This window comes from Peromyscus leucopus, chromosome 6, assembly GCF_004664715.2.
Source record: "Peromyscus leucopus breed LL Stock chromosome 6, UCI_PerLeu_2.1, whole genome shotgun sequence".
Lineage (NCBI taxonomy): Eukaryota > Metazoa > Chordata > Mammalia > Rodentia > Cricetidae > Peromyscus > Peromyscus leucopus.
Window position 1 is genome coordinate 129,489,093 of NC_051068.1, and position 19,355 is coordinate 129,508,447.

A 19,355-nucleotide genomic window follows, 5' to 3' on the forward strand; every position below is an offset into this window, starting at 1 on the left:
AGGAAAATTCTTTTCAACTCAGTTGTCCTCAGCAGTGACATACTCTTATGATCTGAGGTAGGACATGTGCTTTGCTCTTCCCTAAGTTCCATGTGTCTTCACCCTACTGTGGGAACCCGTTTTCGGGTTCCTCGTGGCTTTACCCAGCATGTCCGCATAGAGGATGATTAGGACCACGGGCCTGAGTGCAGGTGTCTGAGATGGTCTGCACTTGTATGTGCTGGGGGAGGAGGTCTTTTGCTCCACCCCTTGGCGTCTCTATAAATACCCTGGGGCCTGTTGGAATAGGTTCCAGGCTCTCTCAAGGCTATCCTTTATTTTCTATCTGTTTATCTCCGCAATAAATTCTTCTATTTAATATTTCCTGCTGCTCACACTCAAGAAAACTCTGGGGAACTGTGGGGTTGGTGAGTAAATGCCCCACACCCTACATGGTTTACATTGTCACAGGTGTGGTGTGGATGCTTTCTGGTCATTTTAAAAGCAACTTGATATGGTGTTTTGCTTACATCATCAGAGTATGTCTGGTTATTCTGCTGCTGTGGAAATATTTAAATGAGAAGATCTGTCACAAAGCTTAAACTATTTGACTGTTACTTTCAAGGTTATGGGATGGTTACTGTTTAATTATTTATATGGGCCATATTATATTTTTTCCCTTAAAGTGGCTCTTCCCCAAATTTAGGAATCTAGGAATCACTAAACTTGAATTTGCTTCATCTAGAAAATAAGCACTTTGCCTCCATTCACTATTCTTCTCACAGAACTTTGGACTTGGGGTCATGAAGCACAAATTCAAGTTACAGGTCTACCTCTAAGTAGACACTGACACCTAATCTGTTGCTTCTGTTTATGAGTAATGGAAATCTAATGACTTCTTCATGTACTTGCTTTTATTTAGAACTTCAGTTTGTAACTCCGGTTGGCCTGGTGCTCTCAATCCTCCTGCTTCAGACTTCTTACAGGGATCAAAGTGAATGCTACCACACCCAGCTCAACATTGTTTTTAATATCAGACTTTGCTTGTTTATGTAAAAGCTCTGGATTCCTTTGGCAATTTAGACTCTGCCCCACATGTCCAACTACATGCTGAGTCTTTCTTTCAAATTGTATATAGCAGCAGTTATTCAGTGTTCACCAAATTCCAGGCACTCCATTGAATGTTTTATAGGTATATTTAATTTATTATTGATTAGCTATATAATGTGCAATAATATTTATAACTATTCCTATAGATTTGAATATAAATTACCATATATATGGAATGATAAACATTATATGTTTTAGAATGTCATTAATTTGTAATTATATGTTTAAATTTCATAAAGCAGCTGTTGTCACTTTACAGAAGGTGTATTGGGGTGGGACTGCTTAACTTTTCTCTGCAGCCGCATTAAAGCTTAAGTCTTCTGGATTCTAAGGTTAACATAACACCACTGTTGCTTAGTTAAGAGATGTTCTCTGGTATACTATGACATAGAATTGTGTAACTTTGTGGAAAAGGTGCTGCAAAACTAAAATGTGAAATTTTACAGTTAAATAATAAGGTAATTGCAATTTAAAAATAAAGCTAAGTAACTCTAATTTACAACTTCTTTCAAAGTGAAACTGTGTTTTATAACCCAATTCCATTTTAAGCTCTGTGTAGACATATTGATACACTTCCTTCTCAGTTCCTGCCTTCAGTATTTCAGAAGTGGGCCAACATGGTCATAAAGAGTTACATTACTAGTTCAGTGACATTTATATCTAAAAGCAGTTTCCTTATTTGTAAACACCTATGCTAGAAACATTCCCCATCCTAATATGACATAAAACGTAAGTGAATTTTTGACACACAGAGGTGGGCAAATCTACAAAATTCATTCTAATAATAGTGTTAAATTTGTCACTCACTATAAAGTATTTGCTCATATCACACTTACATTGTATTAGAATACAAGACTTTTACTAAAATAAATTTTTTTAATTCTGAGAAGTAAAATGCATCACAAGACTCTTAATAGCTAAATAAAACACAATAAATGCAAATAGCAGCTTCAAGGCATTAGAGAACCCGAAAGTCCAGTAAAGAAAGAATTACTTATAATAGTGTGGGCATTCAGAAATGGTGTCTTGGATTCAGACAGAACTGTTTCTCATATATTATATTATATGCACATATAATATAATATACTTTACATAATCATTAAATTTGAATCTGATTGTAAATTCCAGTAAGAGAAACAATAGCTTTGCAGTGATTATTAAATATCATATTATTCTAGAAATTAATGGGGATATTTTACAAAAAAAAGGAAACAGGGCAGTTTTAGTCAGGAAGGTGCATTCTCAGCTTGTCTTATATTGTGGAAAGAATATAAGACATAGAATGAGAATCTAGTCCATTACATGTGGGTGACAACGTTTGTAAAAACACAGTGTTCATTTATATTTTTCCCCCTATCATTTATCTTCTTAGACACCCAGCTCTGAGAAAGAGAATTCCTCTCTGCCGTGACTCCCAACCCCATCTTCTCTTACAGGAATTCATATAATTTAAATCTTCAAATTAAGGGATGTTGTTGCTTTTGAATGGAAGTTTCTGTTTGCTCAGAGTCCATTCCCAGCAAATCTCAATTTCAACTTCTGGTGTTTTAAAGATAGGTTTGTCTAGTCTCCCTCAAGCTGACCCTGAGAAGTGTGCTTATTCACAGGACAATTCCAATCACTTCCAAAGTCTGGTCAGCATTCTGCACAACTGGCAGTATCCCCACACGTTAAAAGAAAGAACCAAAGAAGAGTAAACAAAAGCAAAGCCCCAGCTTAAAAGCCATGCCAGACACCCCACAAAAAGGCACCTTCAACTGATGTCCCACCCTCTGACTCAGGCTTCCCCACCCTTTGCCAGTGTCAATAATCATAAAGATAAATTGGATTCAGACACTGGCAAACTGAAGGCTGCTGTGCGATCAACAGTCTCACCCCTAATCATGCAGCACATACCCCATAAAGCACTGTTCCAAGGGAGCCTCTACTGGGCTTCTCCTACCCCAAACACCTAGGCCTACCTGTCTGCCACTTAGAGAGGGAAGAGTGGTGGACTGTGCTGCCACTGGCAAGGGAGCACACATGCTCCGCTCCTGCTGGAGGCCACTTATACAACCCCATGCCAGCTGGGGGTCACTCTGGGGGACGGGCATATCTTGGATCTGCTGATCACACCTGGCCCATGGTGTGCAGCAATCGCCAGACAGCCTGGCAGGTTGGAGAGTAATCCCACGCTGGCCCCTGTCCCAGGGGGCTTGGCAGGAGAGAGCCTGTGGGAGAAGGAATCTCCATTTTCTGGGAGAAACAGGAGCACTGCAGCAACACGTTCGCTTGATCATTTTCTACCCTTGGGTAGTTTTTTTTTTTTTTTTTTTTCCCAATCTGGGCAATGCATTTAAAACAATGAATTTTAACTCCATGTAATAAAACAGCATAACATGAAGCTATGGGTGGCAACCTCCTCACACAATTCAGCATTCACACTCACTATACACACTCCAAGCAGGACTTTATATTTTTGTCCCATTGAAAGCTGATGGCATAGGCCCATGGTTCCTTTTTAAATTTCAGGTCAATTAAAATTAAAATGGCACTAATTTTAATGTACATGTAATGAACCAGAAGAGCATGAGCTGGTAAGATCCCAGGGTGTTCCATTCATCATCTTCCCATGATGATGTACTTATGAGTGTTTCTCCTCTAATTTGTCTGATAGCCAATGGCATCAAAGCAGTCAAATTAGTCAAAGCCAAGTATTCTGATATTTTGGAAAAACATATTGTTTTACCAAAATACAATTAAAGTGAATGTAAATAAATGCAGAGAAAAATCAAACCACTCTAAAGCATATGGAACCCATTATGAGCATAGACATACTAACCACAGAGCACACAAACAGGGTTCCTAAATTATTGTTTCCATTTCTATATTTCATGATTTTATCAACACATCCATAGAACATATTAAATGTATTTTCTTTTTATCCTTGATTATGTATTTTTAAGAGGAAGCATGTAGTTATTTTGACAAGTCAATGAAATATAAAAATGAATCAAGAGTCCAACACAGAATGCATCACCCATTGGATCTTGATTTAACACAAAATCCTTGAAGAGGGGAACTGAATTGTTTTAAAGGTTTGTATCAAATTTAGCATATTTATTTTCTAAGAATTCACAAATTTCAAAACATGTCTCTTTGGTCGTAAGACAGCAATAATCAATCATCCATAAATGTTTCTTCAACCAAAAATTTTTAAAGGAAGTATGTCATTTTGGATTTATAATTCCATTTTGAGTTTTCTGTAATGACACAGTCATCATGAATAATGGTTTAAGAAGTAACATTTAGAAAATATGGTGGGGACAGGGAACATATCACATAATCTTGATTTATTAATAAGATGCATATATAGTTACTTAGGTCATTAGTCACTACAAGTGAAAGCTGTTAGTATTCACGATGTTTTTGAAAAATTGCACAAATAATACAAAAATTAACGAGAGATTCAAGGTGCCATTATGACATAACATGAAAAATTAAGTGTTAATGAAATCTCAGCCAATTCTGATATTTGAAAATTTAAATAATAAAACAATATAGGTTTAAATGTTTAACCTTGTTTCTTCATTCAGGTTAGTCACAATAAAAAAATTTCTTAAAAATACAGTTAAAATACAGTTGTTTTGCCTAAAGATCTTCACTTGTGGCTGGCTAGATACTCACCTCCTTTTAAAACTCAGACTTAAAGAAACAAAAGTTCTTTCAAATGCCCCAGTCATGTGGAAGACTCTGGGGATGCAATGCCACTGGAGCATGCCAATCAGCTTTTCTTCCACAAATGTGTGTTTTGGCTGGTACTGTCTGCATGGTCCCTGGCCCAGTGACCAAAAGGATTATTGCAGAGTGTTACAGAAGAAAGACTTAGGTGAGGTTCATCACCTAGACTTTCTCCCCACTTCAGCTTGAATCTCTCGCAGGTTGTTATATTGGGGGTTGTGGAAGGGAGTGCAAATCAGACTTGCTCAGTCAGAACTGGGACATTCGTCTCATTCTGAATCACACCAATGCTGCCCGAACACTGGCCCTCTAGATTGGGGCATCTTCATGAGAATAGAAAATGACTGTGACCTTCCAGAGAGGTCACTTAATGAATCCCTTCTCTGTCTGAATAATAACAATGGACAGACAGAACAATAAGAGAAACAAAGGCCAAAAGTTCACCTTTACTTTCCCAGCACTTTCGTCATCTTCTTTTTTATCCTCAAATTCAAAGGCAACAGTCATGCGCTGTTGTCTCTGCTCCTCCCACAGGGTGGGGTTGAAGCTGTCGCTGTCTGACTGGAAATCTATGGAGTCCAAAGTATTAATGCTTTTCTTTTCTTTTATATACATGAAGTCTTTAATAAAGTTTAATATATTATGCGAAAAGAGACAGCAAGCACCACTAATGAATACAATAAATACATTTAAAAGGGCCGGGAAAAGATATTGAGGAAAAGTAAGGAGAGGGCAGGAAGGACAGGAAGTGGAAAGCAGAACGTTCCTCTTAGTGCATTTTACTGTTAGTCATGAAGGTCAGGAAGTTTCCTAGCCTAAGAATGGGCTCCCCTGGGCTAACAGTAACAGCTGGAGACTTGGATGGAGCATTCCAGTCTCTAAGCCTCACAGCAGTGGAGGAGACACACAGGCATCATCTTTGTTATGAAGAAGTGGGCAGAGCCGTCATATGTGCCCAGGTCTCTCAGGTCCCACGGCATACCCCATGTTGGGGTGACTGCAGAGCCTGCATCACATTGAAACCAAGCAAGATATTACACAGCAATGGTTTTTCAGCAAATTGTCCAGTAATCTGATGTTCTTGTTGGTTCTTTGTGTGCAAGTGGGAGGTGTACGTGACTGGAGTAACCTCATTTTTAAGACAGAGAACACATAGAGAACTTGGTTTTAACACCATGGCTTCAATTCATTTAAATGTGCCTCAAATAAGCAGGAAATATGATTTATAAATCTCTAATTTACATCAAAATGTAACTAATGGTAAAGTTTGCTTTGTAAAGTAATAGTGAAAGCTACATGAAAACTCAATAGTAAGAGCTTACTTGAGGGTAACTCCTTTTCCAAAGAGTTTTCCTCTGTCACATATTTCTCTGTCTTACTGGATTCTTAAAATTCACTTATTATCTTTTTTTCAACAAACAGAAGTTGGCTGACTGGGTTGAAGTTCAAGAATTATTTTTCAATTATTACAGCAAATTTTCTATCCTCAATAGAAAACCAAACAGAAAATTCAAAAAAGCAAAGGCAAACACTTTCAAATATCAGGTCACATGACTGCTGACCTCACACTGGGGAACTGACCAGGGGTTTATGTGGTGATATTTTGTTTGTGCACCCCAACAAAGCTTATCTGAGGATCAGAGGAAAAATCCAGCCACTATAGTAAACATAGAAGTCAGGCAGTGATAGCACACTCCCTTTAATCCTAGCATTCAGGAGGCAGAGATCCATCCAGATCGCTGTGAGTTCAAGGCCACACTGGGAACAGAGCCAGGCATGGCATATGCCTGTATTCCCAACACTAGTTAACCATAGAGTTCTGGAGGTCTGTACAGACAGACAGGGAGTAATGTAGCTGTGTGGAGAGAGGAAGTGAGATGGCAGGGACAGAAAGGCATAGAGGCGTGAGTATACAGGAGGTAGGTCTCTCTTGGGCTGAGGATTTCCTAGGGTAAGAACTTGTGGCTGTGGCTTGTTCTGTTCCTCTGATCTCTTGGCTTTCACCCCAATATCTGGCTCCAGGTTTTTTTTTTTTATTAATAAGACTGTTTAGCAATTCGTCTTATAGGTTTAGGTGACACACTAGAGTTCAGGGATGGCTTGTGGATCTGGGTTACTTTTCATCTTTTCTTTATGTTATTTTGAAACCCAAAAGATCAATTTATTCATATGTGAGAATTATATTTCAAAACAATCTTCCCCTTTTCTATTTCTGCAAGTTAAAATTTGAATAAAAGTATCCTTACATATTCCCCAGTGACTCATTTACATCTGCAAGTCAAAAGACTAAAGCCATTTATTATTATTTTTGAAAATGAGGAACACATAAGCAAATGATTCATTTCTCAAGCCAGCCTCAGACAGGGTGGGTTTATCTGTGACTGCATTAGAGTAGGTTCGTTGTTATAAGAACCACCATGATTCTGTATGGCAACAGAGAACACATGCCAGCCAGTGCTGTTTTAAACAGGAAAAGGCAACCCTTTTTGGTATAATAGTGTGATCGATCATAGGCTAGAAGCTTGATTGCAAGTTTTAGGTTTTTAAAAAGTGTTTTTTAATCATAGCTGCTGACATTGCTTAGGGAATCTCAATGTAAAGATGAAAACATCATTATTGTAGGTCAAGTCCTATTACTAATTCACATGTAGTGGTCCAAGATTACTGTCCTGACCTTTAAAATATGCTGTGTAATAAGAGCCCAAGAGAAGACCCTCTTCAGCCAATCCTTGTTGGTCTCTGAATTCTCTTTTTTTGCTGCCAGTTACTGGGTACAGCATTTGATGATCAGGTCTCATACCCTGGAGTCTAACCCTTACAGAAGAAATCCCTCTAGAGTGTTTACATTATTCTCATGTGAGCTATAAGGAGGAAGACTTTTCTCTTTGGGGTGGTGGTGGTGGGTGTGTGAATGTTTATGCCTGTACGTTCATGTGTGTTTGGGTACATGTGTGTGCACATGCAAGTGAAGGCCAGAGATCAATGTTAGGTGTCTTCTTCACTTGATCTCTACCTTAAATTTTGAGAAAGGATCTCTCACTTGGAACTAAGGCTCACCAATTAGGCTAGGCTGGCTGAACAGGAAGCACAAGGCATGGCCCTGTCTCTGTTCCACAGCACTGGGATTACATGTTATGTGTCCCCACTGTGGGGTTTTACACTGATGTTGGGGACTGAACTCAGGTTCTCATGTTTGCATGGCAAGCACTTTGCAAACTGAGCTATCTCCTGGAGAAGCCTTGCTTTTGGAATCCTACTTAAAATATTACAGCACTGAGACTCAAACTCCCACATGATATGCTGTGGAGTTTTCTTCTACTGCCTGTGTAATTATTTTTAATTAATAAAAATTTATTTTTATCTATAACACCATTAAAGATTAAAGAATGCATTTGCTGACAACCTACCTTCATCACCACGGGGTTGCTGGGGAAACATGTAGTTGGTCAGTACCCTTTGCTTGGTTTCTGGGTGGGCTTCTGTTTGTAGAGGGATAAGGGCCTTGGACTGGAAGCAACAAGTACCAGTTAGATAAACAAATTAGTCAAGATTTTACATAAGGAAATAGCTAATAGTCTGACTTCTGAGAGATGAATGGATAAGATGACAGGCCATGAATATTGCTGAGAGTCTTTCCAGATTTCAAGGTTTTTGTAATGTTTGGTCTTCTTTAGTACATTCTTAAAAAGCTTACCAAAACCTATTTAACTGCGCACTTCAGTTCTAATCTTGAGGGGGCGAGTGTGTTCAACTTCAAGAGTGAGTGAGTGGTGTGGTCCTGGACATGTGTTTCTTCTCACAAGTTGTGGTCTAGACAGACATGTGGTGCCTGCACTGCTCACACTGAGCAAGGCACAGCCCACATATGAATAAAATCTGTGTACATATCTGATGTTTTTGCTGTATTTTATTGTCCACCACCAATTTGATATCAGAAATGCTATTTTTGAAGGCTTTTAGAACTCAGGTATTATTTTCATAATAATAGTGTAAATATCATTTATTAATAGGGAAGAAGCAAGGGTTTCATGAAGCTGTCTAGAAACATTGCCACAATTCAAGTTAAATGGTGCAGTAACTTTTCTGGATATTCTTTCACCAGGATAATAGTTGTGATGATAAGAAATTTTCATAATGTAAGGCTACCACCCCAGCAGCAGAATTCACAGACTTTGGAAATGACCATCTGTAAGGATACGCCAGTGCTATGGAGGTGCCCATAGGAGCTTGAATGGCAATCCAACTTTTTACCAGCAGATGGAAGCAAGGGCCATGATTACCTGAAGAAACACTAAGACTCTTATGCTTGCACTTTAAATTTGTAGGAGTCATTTTTAATTTGTAATAAAAGTACCCAAATAGCTAGAAATAGAAACTTGCTGCCCAGGGAATATTGATATATTGAACTGAAGGTGCATTGTTTTTATATGGCCATTCATATTTTGGGGTAGGGGTTTCAAAGATTTAGGAACACAAGAAAAATGATTAGTAGTAAATTCTGCTGAAATGACCCACATAAGCTTTTGAGGCAAAGCATGTGTATCTGTTTCCTGTTATTTTCCAGTTAATAAAATTATTCATTAACATGCAACCCCTGATTCCATTATAATTTATTTTCATGAGTATATAAAAATATCAAGATAACCACAAAAACACTGAAGGTAGCTATCACTATATCAGCAAAGATCTTGAATAAAATTTTAGAATTAAGTTGATCATAATTAAAAGCAGTGAGGAAAAAGGGAGATAGTGCTTGTAATTCCCTGTTGTGGGGATTGCAGTAACGGCTTTTTAGTTTTTACCTTCAGAGCTATAATTAAAATGTGTCCTCTAAGGATGTGTGTACTGCCAGGAGCTGAAAAGCCATACAAATCATCATTTATGTGTTGGATCTCTGACAATGAAGTAGGTATGGAACAGAGGTATTTGACGAGCATGGAGACCATGGCACTCTTTCACCTACACAATGTATGATACAACTTTTGTGCAAAAAAACCCATCCAAGCATAAGAATCTATATTTTATAATAGTTGTCAAGTGTGTCTACTGGGACTCAGTAAACTAAAGTTAAATTACACTTCATCTTAGGAACATGATAATTCAGAGCATACAAGTTTTTTACCTGATTGTCGGAAAGCCACAATGCTGCAAGCTCTTTGAGTTTGGTGAATGAGAATGGCAAATTCTTCAACCTGCAGAGACAAGAGTTGTCTCATAGCATGACTACAGATAGCAAAGCTCACTACAAGACATTTACACACACTGCTGTGTTGATTCATTGCTCTCGTTAATCCTTTCTCTTGAATGCCTAGATAATCTTAAAAGAATGAAAATCTCCCTTTCTTGTTTGTGTGTGTGTGTGTGTGTGTGTGTGTGTGTGTGTGTGTGTGTGTGTTGCAGTTTTGCTGTGCATGTGAGCCTGTGGAAGTCAGAGGACAATTCTGAGAGTTTTTTCTCTCCTTCCACCATGTAGGTCCTGGGGATCAAACAGGTCATCAGGATTGGAGGCAAGTGCCTTTATCTGTTGAGCCTCTCCCAGGCCCAAAACAACAAAAATCTTTTTAATCTTTTGAATGCTTCCTGTAGTATTTAAATAAAATAAAAATCCTGCTAGTACCCATGGTCAGGATCTACAGTGTGCACCCCAATACTAGAGAGATGACAGTTAAGAGAAAGAGATCTTGTTGCTCTTCCTAGGACATGAGTTCAGTTCACAGCCCTCATACCAGGCAGCTCACAACTGCTTTTAACTGCAACTTCAGTTGATCTTCACACATTTCACACACACACACACACACACACACACACACACACACACACACACACACACAATTAAAACCCCAGTATGTACCCCAAGGCTGCTCCCACTGGTACACACACACATACATAAATAAAAAATAAAAATAAAATCTTAAAACCCCTAAAGCTGTTCTCACATCACAGCACTGATCCTCTTTTTCTCATAGCTGGAGTGCACAATGGTGCTCTACCAACCCAGGAGAAATTTCAGCTTGGCCCCTTCTGGAATATTTTTCCTGCTGTGCTTCATTTTATTAAATCCCACAGTTCTTCAGGGCTTAAATCACATTTTCTCATATAAAAGGTTTTCCTGGGTCCCACTTAAATTCCTTCACCCAGTCTAGTCTCAGAGTGCCTTGCACTTGCCTGCACAGAATATTTCACAGCTTTTACATGTGACTATTTTTGTGGTTATTTGTTTATTATTTGATATCCTCATAAAACTGTAGTTTCCAAAAGGGCAAGGACCATGCTGTCTTACATCTAAATCACTTCATAGTTTCCAAAGTAATGCTAATCTCCAGAAATTGTGTTTTCTTCTTTCATCCCTTGCACATTGCACAGTAGACATTACAAGAAGGAATCTTTAAAAATAGTATTTTGGAGACATGTGAAGTTTGGCCTCAGCTGTAGTATTCAGTAAAAATATGGCTTCTGCCTTTGGAAATCCAAGCTGATGAATGCTTGCCTCAGAGTGCTCTTGATGTTTTTGAGCAGTGTGTGAGCACATTCTAGTCACACTGGTTACCATCACCCTCCAAGCTTTACAATGACAACCTCAGCAGGCTTATCCCTGAACATACATTCTACACATAACTTGTATGAAAATTTCCGTAAGTCTTTTATATATTGGAATCCTATTAGCTAACTGACAAATGCACTTTTAGAAAAGAAGTGCAAAATGTTATAATGATTAATAAGGACTTAATTTATGTTCAAAAGTAATCAGGCACTTTCAAATAATTTAGTAAATATGAAATGAGGTTGACCACCAGTGTAAATTTTAAGGGTGTATGGTAAAGTTCTTAGGGAGACTACTTAAATCTTATGAACTAATTAATATCTGTAAAACATAAATAAGAGCACAAAGTAGGTATTGACTTATATCACAATTCTTTCATGGCATACCCATACAAGTTGTTTAAATTCACTTATGACAGAAAGTATAAAGTAAGATTTATGGGGTCGGTTAGCATTGTTGGTATTATATACAGTTAAATAAAAAGCTGCCACTGAGTGCCATGTCAATGAAGCTCATCTAATATTCATGTCATGTTCATCCATGTGCCTGAGGAGTCATTTTGATGCAGTCCTAATGTGCTGTACATAAAGAAGAATGTGGTGGAGAACAGGGGCCTTGTTGCTTTGTACTCCTCCAGTGATCTCTGATGGATGAGCAGGGCCTTGGCTAAGGCATAACCTTGTAGCTGACAGAGGAAAACAGTCACTGTTCCTGGCTACAGTGCCAGACTCTGCCATTTGATTATTTTAAACACAAAATTGCAATGGTTCACTACTTACGATAGCACTTCTCATTTACCATCCTGTAAGCAGTCCGTTCTCTGTGGCAATGTTAGCTTTGGCCTCAGATTTCACTATGTATTGTCTACCTCCCCCAGCTTGATTCACTGATGGACTAATTAGCTGACAATATTCATTTGGCTGTGTTGTAGTTACTGTACTATAGGATGTGCATGATTCTTTTTCTCTGATGAGGTATTTTAAACTTTTGATTTTGAGAGTCTCTGATGTCTTATTCATATATTTCCTCAGCTTCCGTAAATGTGACTGACCCATGGTAAATGCTGAAGTCTGCTAGATTTGCTCAGTAAGGACCATCAACACATCAAAACTTCTATTATGGGTTACTTGTGATATTTAGTTAGCTTATTTTACATATCATCATTCAGAATGTTTTGGGAAAATGAGTATTTAGGAGAGACTTCTATAGCTTGTCAAGAAGATCCTCTTACCAGGTTGACAAGCACTCGGCCTCACTTAAATAACAAATTCTGTGATGCTTCCCCTGGGTATTATTAGGATTCATCTTTCTATGGTGATTTCACTGAATCCAGTAGAAGCCCACCTCTCTGTGGAGTTTCCATGATCACACTTCCTCATCTAGATTACAAGAACTTATTTAAAGATCTAACCAAGGCCTTCTCAGAGGTGACAGTCAAGGCATTGCCTCTTCTGGCAGTCTGTCACTGAACCAGAGGTGGACATGACAGGGTCTCAATGCACAAAGCATTGCTGTCACATTGCCATTTTGGTTTATGAATAAAATAACCCCAAACCTTCTAATAAAGCACTTTATTTTCTTATGTGGGAGCACTGCTTAACTACAAAGACAGTGATTTTTTTTTTTTTTTTTAGATTGGCGTTACTTTTTCTAAAGGAAACTGAAAAACAAATGAAAACTTTTGTGCTTATTAGGAAACTTTTGTGAGTATTCTTTATGACTTCTTAAACTCTGGTCTCTGATGATGCCAGTACAAGGTCTGAGTGACTCATGCTGTCATTCATCTGATAGAATCTGCAGTGACAGGGTTCATGCACTCTGCTCTGTAGCTACTGTGTCAAGACAGAAGCATTGGCTACCGGTATCTACTCTTTCCATTCCTATGAGGACAGTTGTTTTAATAGAAAAGATGGGAAAAAAAAGCAAACTGTAGTTTCATTTTTGTTTCTAGCACCTGCCAATATAACACATCATAAGAAGAGGGTTCATCCTTTTTTTCTGCTCCCTCTTACTCTGAATGTGACTAAATATTATCCATCCTTGCTGCAAAGGACTAACCTGTGGCTTTGTATCAGAGCTGGTTAGTGATAATCTTACCTGTCACTATGTAGACCAGGCTGGCCTCTGGGATTAAAGATGTGCACAGCCATGTCTGGTTCCATAATTTACTTTTTTTTTTTTTTTTTTTTGATTTTTCGAGACAGGGTTTCTCTGTGTAGCTTTGCGCCTTTCCTGGGACTCACTTGGTAGCCCAGGCTGGCCTCGAACTCACAGAGATCCGCCTGCCTCTGCCTCCCGAGTGCTGGGATTAAAGGCGTGCGCCACCACCGCCCGGCCATAATTTACTTTTATAAAATTATTTACATACCTGTTATCACTCAGATTTAAGACTCGCAGCCTCTGCATCTGCCCAATTTCTTCAGGAAGAAATTCTAGTTTATTGGAGCGTAGAGACATAACGGTGACATTCTTACAGCTGCCAATCTGTAGGTGGCAAAAGGAAGTAGGTTTACAATGTTGGGCTGCCTATTGTCATTCTTGAAGAATAAACAAAAGTATATTTTGGAAAGGAACCACAAAATATGGTTATTCCATATTAGTTTCTCTAGTGTATAAAACAATTTAGGTCACTGATTCTTTCTCCTTTTTTGAGACAGTGTCTCACATTGTAGTCCAGGCTAACCCAAGACTCAATACTGGTCAGGCTGGCCTTAAACTTGAGGTGATCCTCCTGAGCACTGAGGTAGTAGGAATGTGCCACCAAACTTACCCTAGAGATTCCTTTACCATTTTAATGTCTCTTACCACATGAAGTACAGTGTATTTATGACTGACACTTTTATAATCTTGCTCTTTACAGTGATATATGCTTTTAGTTATGACAGTAGCACATATTTCATATTCTTTCAAATATTAAGAATATTTTTTAAATAATGTAAATGTTTAAATGCTTGGTAGCACTGTTGTTTTCACAAAGCACATTATTTTTCTACATTATTACCAATATTGCGGTGCTTAAAACAGGGCAGCACATATATTCAGCAGTACTGTTTTTTTTTTCGAGACAAGGTTTCTCTGTGAAACAGTTCTGGCTGTCCTAGAACTCACTCTGTAGACCAGGCTGGCCTTGAACTCACAGAGATCTGCCTGCCTCTGCCTCCTGAGTGCTGGGATTAAAGGCATGTACCACCACCTGGTCTTAGCAGTACTTTTGATAGTTCCTTAAGCAAACCTGATTTTATGTCACATTACATGGTACTTGCCATTTTTACTAATTTTTGACTCTAAAATAACAATATATTTATTATTATTCTATTATTGTGGAAATTTTTAGTAGAAAGCTTTAGACTGAAAATACACTTTACATTTTTTCTGGACATTAATAAATAAAATCCAGTTTAGAGATAAAAGAATATCTTCATGATGGGAGAATGTCTTTGTGTATGATGTGAAAAAAATGTTGCTCTGATTGGTTGATAAATAAAGCCGTTTTGCCTATGGCAAGGCAGCTTATAGGCAGGCAGAAAATCCACAGATCGAACGGAAGAAGAAAGACAGAGCAGAGGAGATGCTCCCAGCCATGGCCATGAGAAGCAAGATATAAAAGTACCGGTAAGCCACAAACCATGTGGCAAAGTATAGATTTGTAGGAATGGGTTCATTTAAGATATAAAAACCAGGTAACAGGAAACCTGCCATGGCCATAATTTAAAAACAATATTAGCCTGTGTGTTTATTTGAGTCTAAGTGGCTGCAGGACTGACAGGTGAGAGAGATTTGTCCTGACTGTGGGCCAGGCAGGACACAGGAAAACTTTCAGCTACATCTTCATGTATCCAGAAACTAAAAAAAGTTATAAGAAACATCAAGCCTCTCAGACATATTTATAGTAAAACCCATTCTTTTACTTCAGAAGTGGAAATGCAATTATCTTAAGTGCAGTGTAGCTATTTTTTTTTTTTTTTTTTTTTAATTTTTCGAGACAGGGTTTCTCTGTGTAGCTTTATGCCTTTCCTGCAACTTGCTCTGTAGACCAGGCTGGCCTTGAACTCACAAAGATCCGCCTGCCTCTGCCTCCCAAGTGCTGGGATTAAAGGCGTGCGCCACCACCACCAGGCGTGTATAGCTATTCTTAAAAGCAAAATAAATAAATGATTTGAATCACATCCCTTAGCACTGATTAACATATTTTTTACTATTCTTTACATGCAAATTTTAGTCAATGCAAATTGGATGGAGTTTACCACTCAAAAAAGAAATTAGTATATATCTATATAAATGGGCAATGCCTACATATTTTCACAGTTCAACTTATAAATCCACCCTGTGATTGCACTGTTAGGATTTCATTTCAAAACAGAGTCATTGAAAGTTAATGATAGAAACGAGCTTGCTTCTCACTTCTCTGGGCAACTCTGGGAGGAAATTCTCATCGACTGCTAACGTTCGCAGGCTGTGCAGGTAGCCAATGGTGGAAGGAAGGGATTCCAGCTCATTGCAGCTGCAGTCAAATTCTTCTAATAAAGATAAGCTGAGAAGATATAACACAGTAGTTTTAGATATTCTAAAAGGTTACACGATAAAGAAAAAGTTTTGAAAAAGCCACATGTCCAAATTCACCAAATATTATTAAAGTAGGATGGCACAATACTATATAAGTCAATCTAGTTAGCAAGTACAGTGAAATGGATCAAATACCATCACACGCATGGCTGCATTTGCCATTAACTGACCTACTTGAGCTGACACAAAAGATGGTTTGTTTACAACCTAGATGTCATTGACAGGAGGAGATTTGGAGTGAGCACCTGTAATTGGAGGGGCAGAGGACAAGAGAGAATGAGGGGTAAGCTGCTCTAGATTTTACTAAGCACCTTAGAGGTTAGACCCTCAGTAAGAGCCCCCCACAACAACTGTATACGATATCCACCTTTAAAATTCATCTTGCAGATGAGGAAATTGAGGCTTACAGAGGCTAAGGAATGTTCTTCCAGTCACACAAAGCAGGAAATCTGGGGCTGAAGCAATGACAATACAGCTTGTTGGACTCCATCATCCCACCTGTCAGGCAGGACAAGTCCAACATGGAAGTATTTGCCATTTGAATTACACAGTATTATAAAATATACCAAGTTTTACACAATGGCTTAGATTTCAGTGCCTCTTGTAATAATGGGCCATTTCCTTTCCAGGATCAGCATGTGAAATGGAATAAGAGGCATTGTCTTCAAATGGGCACAGCTCTTCAGTTTGTTCCGGTCTGCAGCACTGCACACGTAGTCATATCAGCCTGTCCTTCGAAAGGAATTGTGGGAATGCACTATGAAATTATCATGAGGAAACAAGATGATTCTATTCCGTTTTGTCATAAGTTGGAGATAAAGAGGGCCTGGTCCAGTGTAAGTGAGCAATACCGAAGCTGCCACTGATATTTAATGCACCACTAGAGGAAAGGGTTCCATTACAGAAGGAAAGATGAACTAGTTGGAGTAAGGTTGAGGAATTGTCTTCCTATTTTACACACTGAGACTCATTAGCTTCAATGAGGCTCACTTCAATCACTTAGCCAGCAAGAACATGAAGCACAGAGCTGAAATCAGTCAGCTTTGTGTCCCAGCTCTGTCCTTTACCAGATGCATGATTGTGAGAGTTCAAAGATTACCACTGCCCCAAAGACTAAGCTGTTTCATTTACCTCCCAGGCAAAGGGACACACTAGGAAAGAGATGAATAAATTGTGCTCTGAGGATGAAAAGTCACAGACAAGGCAGGCAGTGAGAGTGGGTACCCAAGACTTACATGGCAGGAATGGCAGAGTGAGTTTAATAGTCTGAGTATAGTTTGGAAGCCAAGCCCAGTCCAGAGTTCAGAAGATAGCTGGTGTCTTTCTGTTCAGTGTCATCATGGCCCCTGACCCTACAGGTATATGAGCCTTCCAAGAACCAAAGGTTTCTGTCAAGGACCTAGGGCCATATTCTCAGAAAATAGTCACAGAGTTATAGTTTTTTTTTAAAGAAAAAAATAAGCAGTGTATTTAGCTGACTTAAAGGCAATGTTAAACAATTTAAAGAGTTAGCTGAGATCCCCATTTCTTTCTTTCATATACATGTTCAGAGGTCAGTGTTGAGTGGCAGTAAGGCACCCATCAATTTGAGGGTTTTTTTTGTTATGAAGCTATCATACTTCAGTAGACAACACTAGACCCTCAACAACACCTTTCAAATCTCAGCAACTTTCTTTTTAACTGCATGGGGCATAGCAGTTTCTTCCATCTAAAAATCACAATGTGAATAATGATCAGTGTCAGGATTGATGACCAGGCATCACTTTTGAGGTCCCACTGTGACCAGCCATGTGCCTTTGTGGTAAGTTCACACACAAATAGCAAAACAGATAGTTCTATTGGTTTCTTGTCTGGCAGCAGTAGGCAGACACTTGGGCAAAATTACTTGATTGTTAAAACATTACTACTAGGGCTGTTTGAAAACTGCTTGTCATTCAAGCATGAGGGTTTGAGTTAAATTCCTGGCACCCACATCAAAAGGTAGGAATTGTGGGTCATACTGGTAATCCTGGCACTGGTGGTGCAGAAACAGGAGGACACCTTAAGTTTGATGGCCAACCAATCTAGCCTAGTTGGTGAGCTATAGATAATTAAGGGGCCCTGCTTCCAAAAACGTGGTGCACAGATTCTGAAGAAGGATACTCAGAGCTGACCTGGTCTTTGTATGAGCATATGGGCTTGCACTACTCCACAAATTTAGTGACATAGGCATAATATATATTCCCAACATAAGTGCAGTACAACAGAAACTTCTGGTGCATGGTGGAAATAACTCTGAAACATTTGAATAGAACACAAGTAGAACTATAGGAGAAATAACTGACCCAGGTCTGTTGACACCATTAGAGAACCTTAGATGGGCTGTTAGAGGCTCTCATGAGGGCAAAGTAACACATATCATAGAGGTGATCCAGAAGACGGGATGCTGGTAAGGGACTTTATCTGAGAGGTACTCTCAGAGATATGTCATGACGAGACCACAAAGAATTAAGTTTTGGAAATGGATCCAAACTTCTTTAGAAAGACAGTAAACCACTGAGGCAAAGAAAAGATGTTGGCTCATGTGTATCAAACCCATTGGTCAAAATCTTCCTTTAATTCTCAATGTTCTTAATGCATAATATACTAAGTAAATATTAGACTTACTATTTTCCATTTTCTTAGTATTTAATTTCACAACAGACCTAAAAAAAGAGTTTTTGTTGAAAAGTCATGCAACAGTGTCAAAATGCATCACTTTTATGGCCCCAGTTATAATGTGATTTATGCTGAGAAATAAGTATTTGATATTCTGATAGTCAGTCAACTCCTGGCACAGAGCTCCTAAAACTCTTTGTGTGGCCAAAGCCAAAGTGTCTTTTGGATACTAATAAGAAAACTTATGACTGAGGATTCTGGCACAGCTTCAGAAGAGGGGGAAGGCAATCATGTGATTTTAGGGTTAGAATGTCCAGCCACCCCTGACCTTTGAGAAGGGGAGAAAGGCTGAAGTTGAGCTGTTCACCAAAGCACAATGACATAATCAATCATGTTTACCAAATAAAGTCTCAATAAAACCCCAAAAGGATATGTTCACAGAGCTTCCAACTGCTGACTGTATGAAGCTATTGGAAGGAGGTGTGGCAGAGAGGCACTGGGGTTCTGTGTCCCTTTAAAAATATCTTTCCTTGCAAGCCTTCTCATGTGGCTGTTCATCTGTGCCCTTGCAATATAACTTACAACTCTTTCCCAATTTCTCTGAGCCATTCAAAAAAAAAAAAACCAAACAAACCAAAAAAGCAAAACCAAAACCACCAAAACAAAACAAAAAAATAACAAACAAACAAAGAAGCATGACAACAGTGAAAACAGTGGACACAAGGAGTGAATTCCAAGAGCTCCCTGTTCATAAGTCATTATTCAGGGTTTGTGATTGATCCCTAGTAGGAGGGCAGTCTTGTGG

The 19,355-nt window shown here is 38.7% G+C and overlaps 1 protein-coding gene across 11 annotated transcripts in view; it reads right to left on the minus strand.

Annotated features, from left to right (window-relative positions):
* Positions 1–19,355, minus strand: part of Lrrc7 (leucine rich repeat containing 7) — a 479,632-nt gene that overhangs the window by 88,487 nt on the left and 371,790 nt on the right. For 9 of the 11 annotated variants that reach the window (XM_028890380.1, XM_028890374.1, XM_028890383.2 and 6 more), the window contains 6 exons: positions 15,752–15,881; positions 13,719–13,834; positions 9,932–10,001; positions 8,217–8,316; positions 5,254–5,378; positions 3,051–3,299 (listed from right to left, as the gene is read on the minus strand). In XM_028890380.1, coding sequence (XP_028746213.1) covers positions 3,051–3,299; positions 5,254–5,378; positions 8,217–8,316; positions 9,932–10,001; positions 13,719–13,834; positions 15,752–15,881 — 790 coding nt within the window. The remainder of the gene's footprint in view (positions 1–3,050; positions 3,300–5,253; positions 5,379–8,216; positions 8,317–9,931; positions 10,002–13,718; positions 13,835–15,751; positions 15,882–19,355) is intronic. The other 2 variants (XM_028890385.2, XM_028890382.2) reach the window with 1 other exon arrangement.